The sequence below is a fragment of the Poecile atricapillus genome, chromosome 1, assembly GCF_030490865.1.
Source record: "Poecile atricapillus isolate bPoeAtr1 chromosome 1, bPoeAtr1.hap1, whole genome shotgun sequence".
Taxonomy (NCBI): domain Eukaryota; kingdom Metazoa; phylum Chordata; class Aves; order Passeriformes; family Paridae; genus Poecile; species Poecile atricapillus.
In genome coordinates, this window is record NC_081249.1 from 124,521,377 (window position 1) to 124,542,241 (window position 20,865).

Here is a 20,865-nt window from a genome sequence, read left to right on the forward strand (position 1 = left end):
GTAATAAAATAACTTCTCGTTATTTTAATTCTGCTTTAGGGGAGATAAAATGTTCAGCCTCTCATGTAATGTATTTTATGCCAACAGATGACAATACCAAATTACTGTATAAATGGGAAAAGACATTCCTGATGAATATATATGTATATTTGTATGGCTGGGAGACATTATGAAAGGGTCACTGCACAGTCAGCACGTGAGCTGGCTTATACTTGTTGACTAAGAAAATCCTGGTGTCTTTGACATACAGCAAGAATATTTTAATATTTCATTATGTAGGGCAGCAAAGCAATGAGAGATTTAATCTGCTGAGCATATGAAGAGTCCAACTGCAGGCATTTTCAGTACATTAATACCCATAACAGGGACATCTCCAGTAAGGGTCGATGTGGTGCCCTTTCCACATCTTATCTTTGTTATGAGATTTCAGTGATATGAACCAGAACTTTTTTTACTTTTGTCAGGTTGTTTACAAACTTCTCAACCAACTCACTCAATTTCTTTCCTTTCCATGAAACAACATGTATCCTGTGATGGGAACATGTAGAACTTTTGTTGGTTTTTAGCAGCGTGTGTAATTAAATGAGGACTGTTTTACTGAAGTATATACACTTCTAATCAGTCTTTGATCTTAATAAATAGTATACTCTCCAGCCTATGGGACCTGGCATCACATGAGTGGATGCTGTTGGCTTATGTTCTAGTTTCAGTTTAAATCCCACTGGCTGGTGAGCTGCAATTAGCTCCATAACCCAGCCAAAGAGAATTTACCATTCAAGCTTTCCAAGTAGATTTGTGTAGTTCATCAAAGAACAAATAGATTATGAAGGGATTTGACATGGCATTTACTGCTAATGGGGCCTTACTGCTGCAAGAGCAGAACAAAAGGAAAGTGTTCTTTTAGATGCTGTTGGAAATAAAGGGACATTGTCGCAGTGAATTTTATATGGGGACTCTTCTGCACTTCCAAGTAAAGGCACTTTGTGGACAGTCACTGAGGCTTCATTTCCCCAGCAGTATAAACTTCCAAGCAGATGATCCCATCTGGAATGTCCACTTCCAGTTGCACAGTGCTGCCCCATCTCTTATGCTAAAGTGGTGCTCAACTCAGCCATGCTGAGAAGCTTTTTCTCACCAAGTTAACAGAAAATATTTGGAGGGTGGAAGGAGGGAGAGTCCCACGTGTTTTGTGTCAGCAGTCTCAGGTTGTGCTTTGATGCTGTGTTAAATTAGCCTGATGGCCAAGTGCTGCAGTGAGAACAGACCCTGCTTCTTCCTTCTGAGCTTTGCTGCAGGTGTGAGAAAGCAGCAGCAGCAGCATCCATCCCTGTCAGAGAGAGCCATTAGGGCAGATTCCAGTCAGGTAATGCCAAACTGTTCCTTCAGTACATCCTCTCGACATAAGTTGCTCACTTATATCCACTCTGAACTTGTTTTTCTATTTTAATGAGACAAACCGTGCAGTAGTTTATTTTAAGCAAATTATAAATCTGAGAAATAAAAGTTAGCTGACATAAGTAAATAAACTTGAAGCTGTGTATTTGATAAAGTGCTGTAGTTAATGAGCTTTTTTAAAAAGGAAATATTTCAAAGAAGAAATAAAATTATAGATTGCAGTTTGCTCTATAGCAATTCAATGAAATTTATTTAAACTGTTAGGTGAAAATTTGTTTTGAGATATTTGAGAAGAGTTATTTCATTTTTACAGCAGGACTTCAGAAAACACATCTGAGGAGAATGTGAACAAATGATTGTTTTTCAGAGATAAGCAAAATGAAAACTCCAAAAAACAAAGGTCTAATAAATAGACAAATTTCCAAAAGACTCAAAGGAAGCTTGTCTCTGCTTATAGAAAACACTGAAAGGGATCCTACTGGGAACAGATTACTTTTCTTTCTATTTTTGCTGGTACAACTGCAGGCACAACTTCTCTCACTATTCTGGAGCAGGCTTGGTAGCTGTCAAGTCATAAGAACTTGAAAATCTGTAATTTCCAAATTCCAGTGTTAATACTGTTCCGTGGACCTTTACTTCCTTATATTTGGTCTTGTAAATTGCCATTTAAAGTTTTGCTCTTCAGTTGCATTTTGGGGTGAAGTATCGTTGTCTCAGGAGGTCAGGAAAATCTCAGAGAATTTGGCAAAGAATTTTTAAAGTTTCATAAATGATTTGAAGAGAATTCCAAGCATGATCTTTGGTGAAAATAGAGCAATTTAAAAAATATTTTCATGGTTGCAATTTTTCTCAGTTTCTTCAATTGAATATTTGTTCTTTTATGCTCTGTGAATATCAGCCAACAGTGGCTGAAGATTGCTCTTCCAGAATATCCTGATCAGCCACATCAGTTCTTGTTGGCATTGCATTGATTTGGGTATGTTCATATAATGCTTCTGTAGTAATGTTCCTTGAGAAAGACTTTGTAGTCCTTAGACAGGAAACAGGTATGTTTGCAGTTTCTTGTGTATCCTTGACCATTTTTCCTGTGTACAATTCAAGAAAGACAATACTCTTCTCATTCTTAGATATTTACTTTCTAAGGACCCTACTGGTATTACCCTCACTCTGAATTGCCTTGTTAAAGAGCACTTTTACTGCTTTAGGTGAGTCCAGACAAATTATGAAATCTTAAAAACGTATCAGGTTGCTCAAGAAATTTTAATGCTCCCTCTGAATTTTAAAATGTCTGTTGGTGGCTGAACAGAATCCTCATTTACTTTCTACCATCTATGAATCAATTTGGAGGCACGGTAAACTGCTCTGTTTTTATTATTTTATTTATTATTGACTTAAATATTTCAGCAGTTGGAAATCATTTCTCAAATCTCAATTTTAGATTTGCTATCAAGATACAAAGAGAGAATTTTGGTTAATCAAACTGCTATAAATAATTTTTATAATGTGTGCTTATTTTTATGACATATCTTTTAATGTATGTGGGGAAAAAAGTTTTCACAAAGCATTTGATTCAAGCAATAATACCATCATTCTTGAAAGGGCATTTCTAAAGAATGAATGAAAGAAATTCACCTGGAAAAATTTCTAGAAACCTGGAAGTCTTTCAGTAGCACTCTTCCACCTCTACTCGTGGAAATTGGGCAGCGTTTCAGTTCTTTAGGGTGTATCCATTATCCCAGTCCACTCAAAATTCTTTTACAAATTTCACTGAGTTTCTGTTAGTGTGGACTTGTGAGGGTTATGCAAAAATTCTGTATCCTGATATTAGTAATTATATAGGTAATTAGCAATTGCTTCACACATTACTAGTAATTATACATGATTACTGTTTACCTTGATTTATGATTTTTTTCAGGATTGGAATCGTAGATAATTATGAGATTAATATCCAAAACAAATAGCATCCTATTTTAATTTCCTTTCTAGATAGCTAAATAATGAAGCAGAAGATGAGATGTGAAATCAGAAGAAATTAAACCATATTTCAGCAGAATAGGCTATTACTCAAATCTTAACACCTGTGTGCATATAGAGGCACACAGTAGGACAACAAAACCTTCTGGTTTAATTTGATAGTTACCAGTTCAATATATAGAAATAGTGCTTGCTACCCTCCCTCTAGGAAAAATATTCCCCTTAAATAAATCTACTTTTTATAGTATCTATCAAACATAACCTGTTTATATGGACCAGACATACAATCACTAGCAAAATTTTAATTGGTAATGCAGGTTATGTTTGTATATTTGTGTAATTCAGCTTATTGCCTGCATGTGAAACTGGCTGAATGAAAGGGTTATTTATCTGGTTTACCTTCCTATGTCTTTTCTGCTTTGTCAAGAAAATTCACTTAACACAGTCATATTAATCTTTAGCTTATCAATCTCCCTTTGGGAATGTAAAGCTTTAAAATACGCATAAGAAATGGAATTGCACTTATCTTTTTCAGGGATGAAAACCTTTTTATCTAACTCTTCTATTAAAAATTGTATTTAGCTTTATCACTGTCTCTGGGAAAAAAAAGAGTGGTCATGTTCACTCAATGTATGGGCAGAGCTGTATTTGGAGGCTCAAGAAAGCCAAAAAGGGCTTTTGCTGCTTCTTTAAGTAGGTCTGCAGAGGGATTTAAGAAAATTGGCAATAATGGAGTGATACCAACATGTAAATGACAAACAGACTGACTGTTCTCCTGAGTAGCTCATATGCTGTGCTTAATCCCTGTTTCTTTGTGCCTGTGTAATTTAGGATTTGGAGAACAACCATCTGCTTGACTCAGTGTAGACAGAACAGAGTGGATACTGTTGAACTTCGGGGGAGTGATAGCTGTAGGAGTATTTATCCATCAGCTGAAGACATCTTGTTTATATATATATCTTAATTTTCACAGTCTCTTCGATAGCTTTTAATGATCAGTTGGCTTTTCTGGTGTTTATACCAGAATATTTCTGTGTGGTGCTCCTGTTTCCTCTTCCCACCCTCCCCAGACGCCGGTTTGTAGGGAAGCCTTCATTCCACCCTTCTTACAAGGAACGTGCAGAACTCATGGCTCAGATTCTGAATTGCCTTCAGTTCAGTTCCCAAATCAAAAATGCATCTCTAAAAATGGAGGTTGGCTTCAGTAGTGTGTGTCACACCCGTGTCTCCTTCTGTGGGCTCAGAATTAGGGATGAATTCATGAAATGCTGGATTCTTTGGGGGAGTCTCAGCTGAAGGCTCCATGCTGTAGGGATTGCTTCTCCCTCCTGAGTCTGACAAAGCCTAAACAAATTAATCTCTTGGGGTACTCATCTGACTCATGTCCTCTGTTTTCCAGCCAAAAAGCAGGATAAATTAACCCTCCCAAAGCTCCCTGCTGGCACAGGCAGACTGCTCCCCGTTTGTGAGCAAGCTTGGCTGTGATTGAATCATGGAGTGTGCAGTCCTGTTCTGATAACAGACCTGCATGATTTCCTAAATGCAAATTGATCCTGAGCTGAGTGACACAGCAATCATTTGGGTTTCAAATTTGGGTTACAACTCTGTAGTTGATTGGAGACACTGATTTTTGGGTGAACAAATCAATGCAGTTTGGCACGGATTACCTGTGTGAGTACTGAGTACAGTTGTTGCCTCTTATTTACTATTTAAGCTTGTATTTTGGTCATTAGCAGAGTTATGCAGCCACATCTAAAAATAAATATGAAAAGAGTTTTGTTTTTCTCTATTCTTTTCCTAGTTATCTTTAGAGCTTGACACTGCCTGGCACAGAACTTGTACTATGCAGTCTCCAGTGGCCTTTCAGAAAGGCTTTTCAGGCTTTTGTTGACCCATTTCCTGGATTAGTCTGGCTAAGTTATGGATTATTTTGTCTATTAAGCTTTTTCTTGTGTCCAGTAATTCAAGAATGGCATATTGGCATAATAATGTATTCAACCAGTTGAGTTTCTGAATCCATGTTTATAACCCTTTACAAAAGTCTAAAGAAGTAAGTGGTAATATTTTGATTTCATGCAATATAGCAGAGAGTAACTTCTCAAGTAGACTTTGTGTTTGGTGGGTTTTTTTTAATCGTGCTTAAATAAGTACTTAAATTCTAGAACAACAGGAAGCAGGCAGAGTGATACATTTGTTGATGTAGGATGTCAGATAATTTAGTACAAATTACAGATTCTTTAAATACTTGAAAACAGTGAAGGTCAGGAAGCCTCCATTCAAAATTTTCCAGCATATGTATAATATTTTACAGGATGTCTGTCTGTAGACTGCAAAGGAGTAATCTGTAAAAATCAACTTGTTTGTTGTTTTTCATGTTGTCTATTTATGCCCTGACAAATGAGCATCGGATGTAGAGTGGAGTCTGCAGACCAGCAGAGGGTTCAAGGTTACAGACAGACATGATTGTGTCTTGCAGCACGAGGAAACTGGGCTCAGGCTGTTATTTGGAATGGTTTGTTTTCAGTAAACAACTTGGAAGGCTTGAAAGAACACCTTAGTGGCTTCCTCAAACAATTTAATCAATGGTTTCAATGGTTTAGAAAAGGAAAGTAATCAAAAGTCCTGCCATTTATAATTCGTTTGATTCTATCAGACAGAAGCTTCCTTCACAGTCATTATACTGCTGATATTCCTGAAAAAAAGTGTTACAAAGTACATGTGGAGCAATAATTTTGTATTGAGTTAGAGGTTGTCATCTTGAAAACAAGAAAATTCCAGATTAGCTGTCTGTATTGCACACTTCATTTTATTTGTGTTATGTACTTTATATTTTTCTGTATTGCATACAGAGCATTTAGAGAAAGAAAGAAGGAAAGGAAGAGGTAGAAAGAAGGAAAATACTGGTACAATGAAGCTGGACTTTACAAGCTTTTAAGTCAGTGGAAGTGGTTAGCCTGGATTTTATTGTGTTAGATGTTCTCAAGTTTGGTCTTTTCCATAAATACTGCATAAATAAAGCAGCTCAGCACATCTGGGGCTGCATCAGGTGCATTCACATCTCTGTAAACATTTCAAATTCACCTTCCACGGCCAGTTAGAATGTAGTGAACATCGGGGAGAACGACTCCCAGAATGTAGTGAAAACATGTGTGCAGTCTGTATTCTGCTATGACATGTCAAGTTTTTCTGTAGGAAATAGTTGCTGAAAGCCATTAAATAAACTTTGTGTTCCATTGACTGAACATCCAGAACTTTCTGTAAATTGAAGATGCTGACAAAATCCATTTCTTACAGTTGTAAAACCAAATAATAATAGGACAAATATACTGTTTAACACTATGCAGGACCATGAAGATTACCTATATTATTTATACAAAAGTGTATAATTTTTCTAGTCCCTAAGAGAAACTGTGATCTGCAGCCACTGTGTTCAAATACTGTGAAGTACTTGCAGGTGTCTTCTTTTGATGTAAGGAAAATTCTCATTTCCCCTTCATTTATGTTTTTTGTTAGTAAAATTTTTGCTAAAGTGTTCAGTTATTATGTACTCTGGAGAATTGCATATTGTTTTGGTGTCTGATGAGGCAGCCTGTATTCAGAAGAGATTTGAAATTAAAAATGCTGATACTGGCTAAGTTTTATAACTTTCAAAGGTGTTAGAATTAAAATACTCCTTCTAGACTCTTAAATCATCATAATTAACAGCAAAATAATACCACACAGCTAAAAAGGCTGGGTTTTTCCTCAGCTCAGTTTCAGTTGAATTTTCTACATCAGTAAATGAATGTTCTAATTCTTTCCAAAACAAAGTTGAAGGTCAATGACATCCAGAAAATATTTTAGTGCTCTTACCTTTCAGAACCCAGGACTGGATTTTAAGATATACAGAACGGAAAACATCTCTTTCAAGAATTTTCAATTATAGGTATTTTGATGTCAGGAAGGGCTTTTTTAGAGCATTTCATTTTCCCGAATGTTTTGAATATTTGTGAGGTTTTTTGGTGTTATTTTCCTCAGTAATAGCTGCCAAAGCATTGCAGGTTTTTAGAGCACTGTTTGAGAATCATTCTATCTGATTGTAGGGAACAATTGTCAGATGTTTAAAAAATACATATTCCTAAATGTTTTAAGGTATTTGGTGTGGAATGAAATGGAGTTGAGATGCCCAGTTGAAAGCAAAAACTTAGTTTAAAACAAAAAGTATACTCCAAAATATTCTTTAAAATTTCCTGAGAAAGGAACAAGGGCAGTTTTGCATCAAAGGGGCAGTTTGAGTTTTTAAATTTTGACTGAGATTTTTTTCAAGAGGGCAGCAGTTGCTAAACTTGTGTTCCAAGATGTTCACACCCCTTTTGCATACACACAAGGAAGGACACTATTTCCAGTTTCCTTCTAACCATTCACTGCTGGGTGCTGTGTGGAAACAAATTGAACTTTTTATCATCATCCTTACCTTGTGTGTTACAAAGCAGTTTGTTTTCTACTGGCACAATATTAATTATTGCACTGACAATAACAGCAAACATTTGCAGCAGGAATTCACTCAGCCTTGCAGCAAAGCCCTCTATCCTCAGTCTTCTCCAGGCTCTGCCTTTGGTGTGTGAGTCTTGGAGAATGGAGTTTGGAAGCACAAGTTACGTTGTTGTTGGACTATCCTAAGAATTAAGTCTCTTCCTAAACAGCCCTCTCCAAATCCTTGTCCTGCTGTGTTAATGAACTGAACTTTACTCCAGTCAAGACAATCTGCATACATCGTGGAAGAAAAAAGATTTGTCAAAACATGTAATAAAAATTATTTTAAAAAACCAAAGTGTTAATTCTCATATGAATGTAGTGGCTCTCTGTAGTCACACTTCTTTTTGGGGACATTATTGCAAGAGAAGCAGTAGCTTTGGGAAGGTAATACAGGCTGTCTTACTGATAACACAAGCCATGTCCTCAGGGAAACGTCATACATTCCAGCATATTTCAGGAAATTTCATAAATTTCAGCATATCTCATATGTGTCAGGCATGTCTGTTTCTCAGGATGGGACTTTTTTTTTTAAAGGAAATATATTTTTGGTTTTCCCTGAAAGCACATGGCTTTGTCTCTTAGGTAAATTATACTGTCTTTAAAAAGCCCCTAAACCATCCCCATCATCTGATTCATGAGGCTTACCCTAAATCTAGTGGGACTTTTTTAAACATTCAGATCTTCCTTTAAATATCTTTATAATCTTCCTTTAATTATCTTTTTAATGATGAACACTCTCTTACTGCCCTCTTTTAACCTCCTAACTCCTAGGCTGCTCTCCATGGATAAGGAATAAATGTATTCACTAGGAATCTTTTCATTTTCTTTGGAACTTGGCAGTATGATTTTCTTTTTTTTCCCCCTGCTTGGAGACACAAAGAGGTTTAGAAGTTAAGCCTGGATGAGTGACCAGAATTGAGCACTGGATACACAGAAGGCAGTGCAGAAGATGCACATGTTACTGTTTGTAGTCATTATTGAGCATTGCTGGGATTTGTGCTGAGAAGTGGAAATCCTTGCAAGTTGAAAGGGAGATGTAATGCAGTATATCTGAAATGTAAAAATACATTCAGATAGCCTGAAAAATAGATGGAAGCTGCACTAGTCAAATAAAAGGTAGAAAAACTTGGAACTTGGCAATTTGTGTGTTTATCATATGCTTTTTAAATATCCCTCCAGAAAATGGTACATTTTAATGTCATTTTGAATTTTTTGGCATGTTATTACAGTTCTTTCTCATTATTTTATTTTTTTTAAGGAATCCAAAATGTACTCAGCTTATTCTGTGCCGTGCTTACAGAAAATAAGGTTCTCTTTCACTCAGCAAGTTTTCAAAGGCTCAGTGATGCCTGTAGGGCTCTGGAGTCTTTGATGTTTCCCCTCAAATACAGGTGAGTTAAGTTTGGATTCTTTGAACTAATTAAATAATTTTATAACTAATTTGTAACTTTTATTACAAATACAATTTATTACAAAAACAAATTACTTTTATTTTTTTTTGTTTATCCCAAACAAAAGGAGTTGTGCTGGATTTGTTCAAATAAACAAAGCTGTTAATGATGCTATATGCAAATCCCAGTGTGTGCACATCATTAATAAAAATCTATTTGCATCCTAGCAGTGGAAACAATTAAGGGAGAAATATTCCACCTGCAAATGTAGGGTAGAAACCCTACTCACCACCCAGAAGATTCTGTGGTCAAAGACAGCAGCTACATTAGTGTGTGTCCGTTTTAAGTGACTGACAAATATCCACCAGAGAATGAATTTAAGTCAACAAACCAATCCTCTCTAAAAAGCCACGGGTGGATCCAGAATTTTGGAATAGAAAACTTAATGTAAATAAATTTGGGTTTTTTAGGAAGAAGACATCTAATTCACCTGTTTCAAATTATGCTGGTATTTTAATAGCTTGTTTTATTTAAAATATTTCAGGGATTAGTTTCATTACAATATAGATAAAAAAGGAAAAGCTGGAAATTGAGTTTTGGAATGTATTTCCTAATGTTTAATTAGTAATGATTGTAAACTTTTAATAACTATAAATTAGGTGTAGAAATGCATTGATCAGTTTAGATCCAACTCTTGATGTTTTCATGAATGCACCAAGTTTTATAAATTGTCAAACCAAGTAAACAAGACCTGAAATAGTGTTCTATGCATAATGTTTAGTTGTCATTTCAATATGCAAACAAAATATTTCCTTTAGAGACTTCTTATTAATGATATTTTGCAAAAGGCTGAAGGGTAGGTATGTGGTCAAAAACTAATCATGTTTTTAAAATGAATGTAGTATCTATAACTTCAGTATCCCTGATTACTAACAAGAAGATTTTTTTTTTTTTTTTAATAAGAAAAAAGTTGCCTTATGTGAAAGGAATAAGCTTTTATTCTGTTTCATTTATTCTTTTCACAGTTATCCCTATATTCCAATTCTTCCTGCACAGCTGCTGGAGGTTCTCAGCTCCCCAACACCTTTCATCATTGGGGTTCATTCTGTCTTTCGCAATGACATTCATGAGCTTGTGAGTATTTGTGCCCATCAGGTGCAGAGCCTTTCTGAGGGCTTTGGAGGTGTTTGTATGAATAATTCACATTCAAAACATTACTGGAAGAAAGGAAGGCAAGACAATTAGGAGAAGAGAAAAAGAGAAAAAGCAACTTTTTTTTTCTTTTTTCTTTTTTTTTTCTTTTTTTGTAAATATATTGAGACTGTGAAGTAAAGGGAAATTATTTTAATCTAGTGCAGGAGGGGAAGGAATGGTTCTGTTTCTGGCTATTTGTCCTGAGTTTTAGCAACTCATTTAGGATTTTAAAGTGCATTCTCAATTGTTTTATTTTACCCTTTTTAAGTATGTGCTTGGAGAAACTGAACCAGGTTTACAAGAGGTGCTTAGAAACATGAAATTTTGCTTCTAATTGCCCTTATTGTGTTCCTTTGCTAACAACCTATTAGATACCTCATATCTCTGAACACAGACCTGGAACATCCAGAAACAGAAGTCACTTTTGAAAGTTTGGCCTAATTTCAATTTCTTTGGTTTAATTTCATTTTTCAGTCTAGATTCAGTAATAGGAAGTATTTGGAGTATTCCCTGTATCAAAAACATTCTGTAGATTAAAGCTGGTATTTTTTTAATTTATTTTTTTTAACTTATGTGCAGATCATTGTGCAGAAATTGTGCAGAACTGCTGGTTTTTTAAGCTGTGCTCTCTGTGCTCTCTGTATGCACTTTCATTACTATTTGTCCCTTACAGTTAGATGTAATCATAGCAGACCTGGATGGAGGAACAATTAAAATTCCTGAATGTATTCATCTGTCCCAGCTGCCAGAGCCACTGCTACACCAGACTCAAATGGCACTTTCTCTGGTATGTTTGGATAAAATCCCCACTTTTCACCCTCTCACCTATTTGTAAAGAATCAAAAATTTCAATATTAAGCTTTCAAGCACACTGGAAATGAGATTAAATATAATTATTCATGCAACATTCCTGTTTGTAGAAGAGTTTATTGTCTGTAGTTCAAGTCAACATTGTCAGCAATGGAAATCTAAAATGTCTTTTCACTGTTCAAGAGGTAGAGATTTTTCCTTTATAATTATTTTTAATAAGGGTATTTGAGCAGCATTACTACTACTCAGTTCTGCTGCCTTTCTGTGTTAAAAAATTCATTTCAACTGTACATTTTCCTGAAATTTAACAAATTAATAATCCTTCAGAGTTTAGTTATGTGATGCTTCTGTTTCAGAATTTGGGAATGATGGATTCTACATTAGGAAATCACCATTAAAAGTCCTTTGGTTTGTCGTTTTGCTGTCATTGTACTAAGTTAGAAATCACCTTATTTGGAGGCTTCTGAGCAAATCTTGTCTTAAACAGAAGAATTTTTAGTCTGTTAATCTGCTTCAGTTGAATTGACTCTAAAATCCCTAATGGTATTGATCAGTTTCATGGACTGTGATAAGAGTTTTTGAGAACTAACTCACATGTTTAAACCTGAAGCTGAGAAGTTAATTCTATCTTTATTTCCATGCTCAGTGTAACTCAATATATTACTTGAGGTACTCACTATCAGTGAATATTAGTTTGAGGAAGAAAAAAGAATATATTTTTCTCAGCAAAATGAAGGAAAAAAGATTATGTTTTCAAAATTGTCTAGGTTTTGCATCCTGATTTGGAAACAGCAGATTATGCATTCCCTCCCCCACGAACAGCTTTATCACACTCAAAAATGCTGGTAAGATTTCTGTGTTATTTTCTGTGTCTGACTTTCATAAGTGGGAAACTGTTAAAATTTTAGATTAGCTTCCTTTTAGGTATTTGTGTTTGCTTTTCTATATACTTTATACTATTGTTGGTGGAGCAAAGAAATGCATTTTGCCCTCTAATAGCATTCTGATGGGTTAGTGGTTTTATAAAATCCAAAACCCAGTTCAATTTAAGAACACACATTGGGGCTTTTTGTGTCAATGTATATGAAAATGTGAAACTCTCAGGTGCTACAATATATTTGTTGTACTTATTTCTTGCTTTAAGATCAGGGTTTTTCATTGCTGAAGACAAGGAATGTCATCCAGACTTCATCTAAACTAATGGGTGAATTCAGCTAAGATCTCACTTTGAATAGGGAAGTTTCAAATTAATATAATTTAGTATCAGAATAAGGATTTTGTTAAATCTGAAAGAAATTATCATGTTTTCAAGTAGTCAAAAAAGTCAAGCTACAAATGTACCTGTTAAAATCCTAGAGAGCAGCAGAAAATGAGCATCTGTCAGTAAAGTGAGCCATACAAAATTTAAGTTAAAAATAGAGCAACATCAATCGTGTTGAAGTGAAGAATAAACATCCATCTAGTAAAATACTCCAATATATTCCAGCTTTATACAAGATTATATATTTGTTTTCTCTTTAAAATTGAGTTGCAAGTTGTAATTTACTTAGGTTTTATTTGCTTGTTAATTACCTGATCAGCTGATTACCTGATAGTTAATATTCTTTGCTGTGTATAACATTTAGAATTAGGGTTTGCAACTTAACACCATAAAACCAAAGGTCATAAAGCAATTTTTGGGACCTCAGGTTTTTTGGCACAGCTGCTGAGATAAAATGATAGGGTGGCCCAGGATTTGATGTCAGTCTTTAGTGGCATCTGGGCCAGGTGGAGATGTCACTGCCCCGAGTCTGCCCCAGCTGTTCACATCATTTCCATTAATCTGGTGGTGTGTATGTAAGCACTTTCTTACTCAAATAAATAAACCAGACCTACTGTTTTAAGCTTTTTTAAGTAACTCTGGCTTGTTTTGGTGGCAGAAGGTTGGCAAGTGAAGATGTGAGTTGGAAGAGTCCTAGACAGGTGGCTGGGCAAACCTGGAGCGGTCTGCTCGTCTGGGAGAGCTGCAGCTGGTGATGCTCCAAGCCTGGATTCTCCAGCAGCAGCAGCAGCAGCAGCAGCAGCAGCAGTGCCACCTTAGGCTCCTGTTATCCCCTGATGCCCCTGCCCACTCTGAAGAGACTGCTTGTGTAGTACTTCAAAGCCACACTTATTTTAGGGAATAAATCCAGGCTAAAGTAGCCTTTTTCCTTCACATCAGGTTTCTTGCATGGCAGTTCATTCATGTGGTTCATGATGTGAGCAGCTCTCAGGCACCCTGGCTTTGCCCAGAGCTGCAGGCATAGGAAGGGTCAGCAGGGCTGAAGGGTGACTGTGTACAGAACCTGCCACGGCCATCTGAGGACAGGCCAGGGGAACTTGGTGGACTTCAAGCTCCCTCCCAGCCCCAACCATTCTGAGACAAACTCCTAGCTGTACAAATGCCTCTCCTTCATGTGCTGCACTCATGAATCTGTAGGCATTTCTCATGTCAACTCATACAAAATGTGAAGAAATTTAGAATCTGAGGATATTTTGACAGCATATTCAATTACTGCTCACAGGACAAAGAAGTGAGAGCAATCTTCCTGAGGCTATTTGCACAGCTTTTCCAAGGATACCGGTCGTGTCTTCAGCTGATCAGAATTCATGCTGAACCTGTCATTCACTTCCATAAGGTAAAGGAGGAGCAGTTATGTGTGTTTACGGTGTTCCCTTGTGCCATCTTATTCCCACAAGCCTGCCTTTTGAACAAGTGGTAAAGTTGAAAAATGTAAATAAAATTATCTCCATGCGATAAGCACATTGTTTTGGCACAGCACGGTATCAGTGTGTTTTAGTGGGACTAATTGCAGGGACAGGATGGAAATACACAACAAAGTTAACACAGAAATTTAATACAAATAAACATTTGAGGAATTTTGAAAACCTCTCTATGTAATAACGCATTAGTTTTCTCTTTTATTACCTGTGAGATTTAAAAAATGTGTGCATCAAATTTCCAGTTCTACGTTTAGGTATAAAAAGAAGCTGTGTATAGTAAAAAATTTAATTAGAAAGTACCACTTTCTAGGAGAAGCTGATAAGCTGGTGAAAATGTTTAACCAGTACATAACAGTTACTTGTAATTGTAATTTTAATGCTGATTTTAAAAATGTGTATTTTTTTCTCTCCTCATTGCAGGCAGCCTTCTTGGGCCAGCGAGGCTTAATTGAGAATGACTTTCTAACCAAAGTCCTCAATGGAATGGCATTTGCTGGCTTTGTGTCAGAGAGGGGTCCTCCCTTCAGAACCTGTGATCTTTTTGATGAGGTGAAAACTGTTTTTGTATTCCCAAGTAAATTACAATTTACTGTGATATTTCAGCATGGGGAAAACTACTGGAATGCTTCTGAATCCCCACTGTTTATTATATCAAGTTTATACTAATCATCCCAACTCTTATTTTCTGCTAAGGAGATAATTCTAGCTTACTTCCATAAAACTGTGCCTCCTCATATGTATGAAGTTAAATAGTTGTATAAACTTGGGTAATGCTGTTCCTATTGTCACATCTGTAGCTTCATAATACATTGCATGTGCTAGTGAAGAATTATTTTCATTAATTTTATTATCTCAGAAAAGTTAGCAACCTCATAGAGAAACATAACATTAACTATATACCCAACAATGTAAACTGAGACAAAAAAAAATTGATTTCAAAAAGTAATGCTGTAGTTTTTATTTTGTTAGCTGTGAGTTGAATGTTGAGTAAAAATAGAGTGTGATATTAATTCTGTGTTGTAGTAATAGAACCTATGAATAATTTGGATTGAGGTATAGAAATGTGAAAGGACTGGTTTCGGTATGTAGGACTTTCTGTCTGGTAACAAATGCTGCATATGAAACTGAAAATGTCTCATGTTCCAGAGCAATGTGACATCACACATTTTTCAGTGTTCAGCTTTCTTTCCTTGGTTTCAATTTAACATCAACATTTTATAGCTTAAATAGGAATTTTATTTTTTTTTAGTTGAATTGTCAACATTTTTATTCTTTCTTCTTTTAAAAAAAAGTTGGTGGCCTTTGAAGTCGAAAGAATTAAAGCTGAAGAGGGCAATCCACCGAAAATGATAAAGCATGTTAGAGAACTTGCAGAACAGCTCTTGAAAAATGTAAGTTGACACTACTTGCTGCACCTGTAGAGTTAAGAAGGTAAAATTGAAAATTCTAATTTCTCAGATTGATCCAGTGTCCAGAAAATGGAAGTGACTGCTTGTGGTAGTCATCATCTGCATTATGGCAAAAGACTTTGGAACTTTAAGGGTCATTATGTTTGTACATGCAAAGGAAATTCAATATGATTCTATTGATTTATTAATGCTAGTATTGATTTAGATATGGCTCCAACTACTTGTCTGTTTTTAGTGTGTGTTAACATAAGGTCTATAAACTGCTATTTTCTCTGCTGCAACCTATCCATGCCACATGCATCTCATTTCTTGCCCCTCAACAGTTTTCCATATTAAAATTATATATGCAACTTGGCTTAATGTATACTTTCAGCAGTTCTTTCCTACTGTGTGACCCAGTCACCCTGGTTTGCATGCTCAGCGAGCATTATTTCATTTTTTTACAGCCTGTTTCTTGTACTCTACAACTTCATTTCCAGTTTAATTTTTGCCTTCATACCATGTTTATTTTACATAGTGCTTTTATAAAGTCTCTTATCATTCCATTAGCTGGTTCTGGGATGTTTTTTTTCTTGTTTGTGGATTTTAGATTTTTTGTTTCCTTTGAGGTTTTTTTGGCATAGACTGATCTCCCTCCCCCTCACACTTCTGTGGTTATTCAGGCTCCACAGAGCATTATCTATTACACCATCAGCTGACACCTTTGTCACCCCTTCTTTTCTACATCCCACTTCCCCAAAAGTGTAATTTACATCTACAGTTCTGGAAAAAAGCCCCAAGAACTACCAAATGCCGCTGAGTTCTGGGGTGTTTGGAGGTTTCTTTTGTGTTCTGTGTGTCTTTCTGATGATGATATTTATTTCTACCATTGTGACTGACCTGTTCCTTCACTACCACTAAGTCAGTGACTTCACAGGAGCACACTCTGATATTTGCTAAGTCAATGACTTTGTGCATTGAGAAGTCAGATTTCTAGTAGTTGTGCTTGCACCTGTCTTTGACAAAATATAGCTGATGACTATGCTTAAGCTGTTCCTAGAGCTGCCTGATTTTAAATGGACTGCATGATGTATTTTGACATCTTATTTCACAGCTTTAATAATCAAAATATTGTAGCTGTGACAGTTTAGATACAATGGAGAGACAAGGTCTGTTAGGGAGAGATAATGTCTTGCTGTTAGGGAGAGATAGAGTCTTGCTGGTGCAGGCGGAAAATCCAAGGCATTAGACCTTTAATTAGCCTAATAGCATGTACATCTGACCTAATATTTGTGATGTCCGAGATAAAAGTAACTTTTCCTGTGTATTTCCTCTGAATCTTTCCTCTCACTGAACTGGATTTTGGAAGAATTACTCCCCTTTTCTGGCATTTTCTGCCCTCCATCCTCTGTTACTCTCTCCTGAGATTGTGTTCCCTTTCTCTCTCTTGCTTCCCCTGGCATCTGCTGCTCTCATACCCCTGGATTTTTGTCTTGTTCCATTAAATTTTCCTTTGCAGAGGATGCATGTGGCTAAGTATCTGTTCTGACTGCTGTTTCTCAAGTTGATACATTTGATCTCCTTGTTGTCTTTTGCTCCTGTGAGCAACAGTATTGAGCTCTTGTTTACAAGTTTTCTTCCAAACTTATTGTACATTTACAAGAGAAACCTCACTGATGGATAGCACTCTTTGGCAGTGGTATGTAGCTGGTAATGAGTAACAGCATAGAGTCAAATTGGACAGCAGTAAATTCCGATGTGATTAATGGTAACCCCAGAATAAATAAATGAAGAGATGAAAATACCCCATTGCTTGATTACTGCACCCCTGGAAATGTGAGGTATGATCCTATGCATGGTGGTAGATAGTCTCTCTAATGAAGAGCTTGACTGTCACATTCATTTATATTCAAGTCCTTAACATTCATTAATTGGCATAAAACCAGCCTAAGTTAAGCAGGGATTTTCTTTTGCTCTTGTTTTTGCACGTTGAAAAAAAATAATTCTATAAAAGCCTTTAAGAAAGTTGGAAATATGAAAGCTAATGAGTCACGGGTGATAGGAATATAAAACATTTTATGAGTCATTTGCATTAGATATTTGACTTCTTCATCTTTCGGGTATGGGAGATTCTCTGAACAACAGTAAAATTAGATGAGACAGATGGTAACACTGCATGATTAGTTTTGTGTGTGACCTTTTGCTTTTGACCTGCAGGAGAACCCCAATCCCCACATAGCATTCCAGAAGGTGCCACGGCCCACGGAGGGCTCTCACTTGCGTGTTCACATCCTGCCTTTCCCCCGCATCAACGAGGGCCGGGTGCAGGAGCTGCTCCAGGAAGGGCTGGCCAGGAGTCAGGGTGTCCCTCCTGCCACCCGTGGGGACAAGAAGTGTGTGGTTCCAGCAGGTCCCCCTGTGGGTATGTTCATTTCTTCCCTGTCCTTCCTGGTAATCATAATTAGCACAACTGCAACGTGTTGCTCCCAATTTCATGTTAATGTTGTATTTTTAGTGATCGTAGCAAGCTCTGCTGCGTAGACTCCAGTGTTTGCAATTTTAAAAGCCCTTTTTATCTGCCTTTACTGAGAAGTCAAACATCCAGAGACTGAGGGGTGCTAACAACAGAAGTGGATTTGATCTGAATTAGATCTTGAGTTGAACAATTAGACTAGGTACTGTCTACTCTGCTAGGCCTGTTAAATATCACCGTAGGTCACTTGTAGCACTGGCTGAACCAAGCTCTGAACCATTTGAGTTCCTCCTTTGATACCAGTGAAAGACATGTGAATTACAGGAAAAAGGCAAAGAGCCAAGACAGCATCTGTCTCAAAATAAATATACCTGTATTTAAGAATAAAGTATGTGGATGTTGTAGGCCTGTCATTTACTCATAGTCATACTCATCAATGTGAATGGTGGCATAAACCACTGTGGTTAGCAAACTTGCTCGTGAAGTTGGCAGAGCCTGCAAAACCTTTGAAGGATAGATTGGCAGATCAGAATTCAAAACCATCTTTAAAAGTTAGATATCTAAGCACAAGACTCCATTGAATTCTGTTCTTCTCTGCTGCTTTTCTTCAAATGAGATATGGCACTTGCATCAGCAGGATGGGCTGACTAGGCAGCAGCTCTTCAGAAATTAATTTGGGAACTTTAATGACTGTAGGGCAAACATGACCCAACTATATCAAGCTACTGCAAAAAAAGCCAAACATCTTATTAGGATGTATAAACAGGAGTGCAGTCAGTGAACCCCATGGAGAAATCTTTTCATTGTACTCAATAAGACCTCGGCTGGAGTGTTTGTGTCCATTTTTGGACACTGGAAGACTGTCTCCATTTTTGGTTCTGTTGGAGGGAGTCCATAAGAAAGCAACAGGAATGACAAGTGGTCCAGAGAATGTGACCTACAAGGAAAGATGGGGAGTTGTTTAGACTGAAAAATAAGAGACTGAGGGGACACATAATAGCAGGCTTCAATTATACAAGAGACAGTGAGAAAAAGAAGGGGAATAATCTGTAATGATAAGAAATAATGGGTTTAATTGCAGCGCAGAAATAGCATTATTTGTCAGCAAGACATGGTAAAATGAAGATTGTGAGGCAGTTGAGTGGATTTCTTGTGAAGCCATGGAGTCTCTCTTATCACAGAACATTGGGAACATGTTAGACAAACATGAGAAATAGCATAAATAGAGTTGATCCTGTCTGGGGACAGCAGGGTGAACTAGATGGCCTCTGGAGGCCCTGCCCAGGCCTGTTTCTCTTTGGGTTTATGCAAAAAGAAGATGAACTCTCTTCACCTGCTTTTGCTGTTGACTGTATCATTGAATCTGATACTTACAGAAATTTTAAAGGATATGTGCTTGTGTTCTGTTGTCTTTCTTCAAAAGGTTAGTTGCAAGAGAAGGTTTGTTTTGTTTTTTTTTAATAAGTTAATTTCTGTTTCAAAGCAGTGGGTTTGCTGGCTTTTTTTTTCTGAGGAACAGCTTTCACACTTACACTCCCTGCTGAACTGTGTCTCAGAATCCTTGGATATAAGTAGCTCATTATTATCTACTAGAAAGACATATCCTGAATTTACATACTGTTTATTTGATATTACAGAGGAAAAGAGAATGTTAGTTCTTGCATTCTGAATTTTCTTGAAAAATCAGGGCAAAACAGTGCATTAAGAAAATAAGATCTCAGCAATTTGGAATCTAGATAGGAGAACAGGTTTGTCAGGTTTTATTCCATGTTTCAGAATTCTTGTCATGGCCATGTAAAAATAGTTATCTCCTGCTACAAAATATGCAAGGCTGTGTAGCTCACTGCAGAACACACACACACACACACACATTTATTATTAATTTGTGCTTATTTATGTACTCCATCAGTATGTTAGAGGTTATAATCTCTTTGTGCCTGTGTGAGACAAAGAGAACAAATAGTTAAGAGAATCAGCTACTCCAGTTAAAATTCAGAGCACTCTCGTCTTCAGATGGTATAGGAAAACCAGAAATTTGGGATTTTTTATTCCCATCTGCCTATGAATGGTATTTGCTTAACAGAATAAAAGGGAGGACACAGTAATTATTTTTTTAAAGAAATTTGTGGTATTCTTTGTGGTTCTTGCAGACGTATCACAGATGTATATTCTTCTTTTTCTTTGTTAGTTTCCATAATGGAAAAAGGAAGCACAGTCTTCAACAGTGCACAAAGGCTGGAAGTTGTTAGAAACTGCATCTCGTTCATTTTTGAAAACAAATTTTTGGAGACTGAAAAGGTAATAAAATGAAATTTTAATTCTCTAAGATTACTCTCTGTTCTGTTAATGAGCAAATGGAGACTGGCCTAATCACAAAGCACATTTTGAAGTCTTGTTTCAAATGCTAAGGATTATTCTGGCCATTTAAATGAATGAAGTAAGCAATAAAAATAATCATCTAAATGCAATATTGTGTGTAATATGAGGCTAATGGATTTGAAAACCTGTTTCTAATCCTACATGGGTGAGTTGAAAACCCTTTTTGCAGAATTTATTACTGTTATAAGTAGCATTGTCCACATATTTTTTTTCTTTTAAAGAGGTGGGTGTATATTGGTCTAGCAGCACTCCTTAGAAGGAGAGCAAACAAAAGGCATACATGTGTGATTTGGTATTTAGCAGCCAATGCTCTCTGGAAATTTTGAGTAGAGTCAATTCTGCTGGTTTTAAAAATCAGTAATTTGATAGAACTCAGAGATTAACATAAATATTTGGCGTGTCTGTCTTCACTGAAATGTGTTAGTGACTTGTTACCCTTGACATTCTTATTTTCATTAACAAGTTACCAGGTTTTGTAGATTCTGTCCATAGAGTTTTCGGTTATTGATTGTAGAGCAATCACTCAAACTTACAGTCAAATCTAATTCTACATATAAAAATGACTGTAAAATTATTTTAAGAAATTTTTCGATTTCTCAGGGAA

The 20,865-nt window shown here is 36.4% G+C and overlaps 1 protein-coding gene across 6 annotated transcripts in view; it reads left to right on the forward strand.

The window, feature by feature from the left end:
• The window catches only part of SBF2 (SET binding factor 2), a 232,333-nt gene that overhangs the window by 124,656 nt on the left and 86,812 nt on the right, over window positions 1-20,865 (forward strand). For all 6 annotated transcript variants that reach the window (XM_058858387.1, XM_058858401.1, XM_058858419.1 and 3 more), the window contains exons 7-15: window positions 9,143-9,275; window positions 10,301-10,409; window positions 11,143-11,256; window positions 12,047-12,124; window positions 13,823-13,936; window positions 14,442-14,570; window positions 15,314-15,412; window positions 17,627-17,831; window positions 20,071-20,180. In XM_058858387.1, coding sequence (XP_058714370.1) covers window positions 9,143-9,275; window positions 10,301-10,409; window positions 11,143-11,256; window positions 12,047-12,124; window positions 13,823-13,936; window positions 14,442-14,570; window positions 15,314-15,412; window positions 17,627-17,831; window positions 20,071-20,180 — 1,091 coding nt within the window. The remainder of the gene's footprint in view (window positions 1-9,142; window positions 9,276-10,300; window positions 10,410-11,142; window positions 11,257-12,046; window positions 12,125-13,822; window positions 13,937-14,441; window positions 14,571-15,313; window positions 15,413-17,626; window positions 17,832-20,070; window positions 20,181-20,865) is intronic.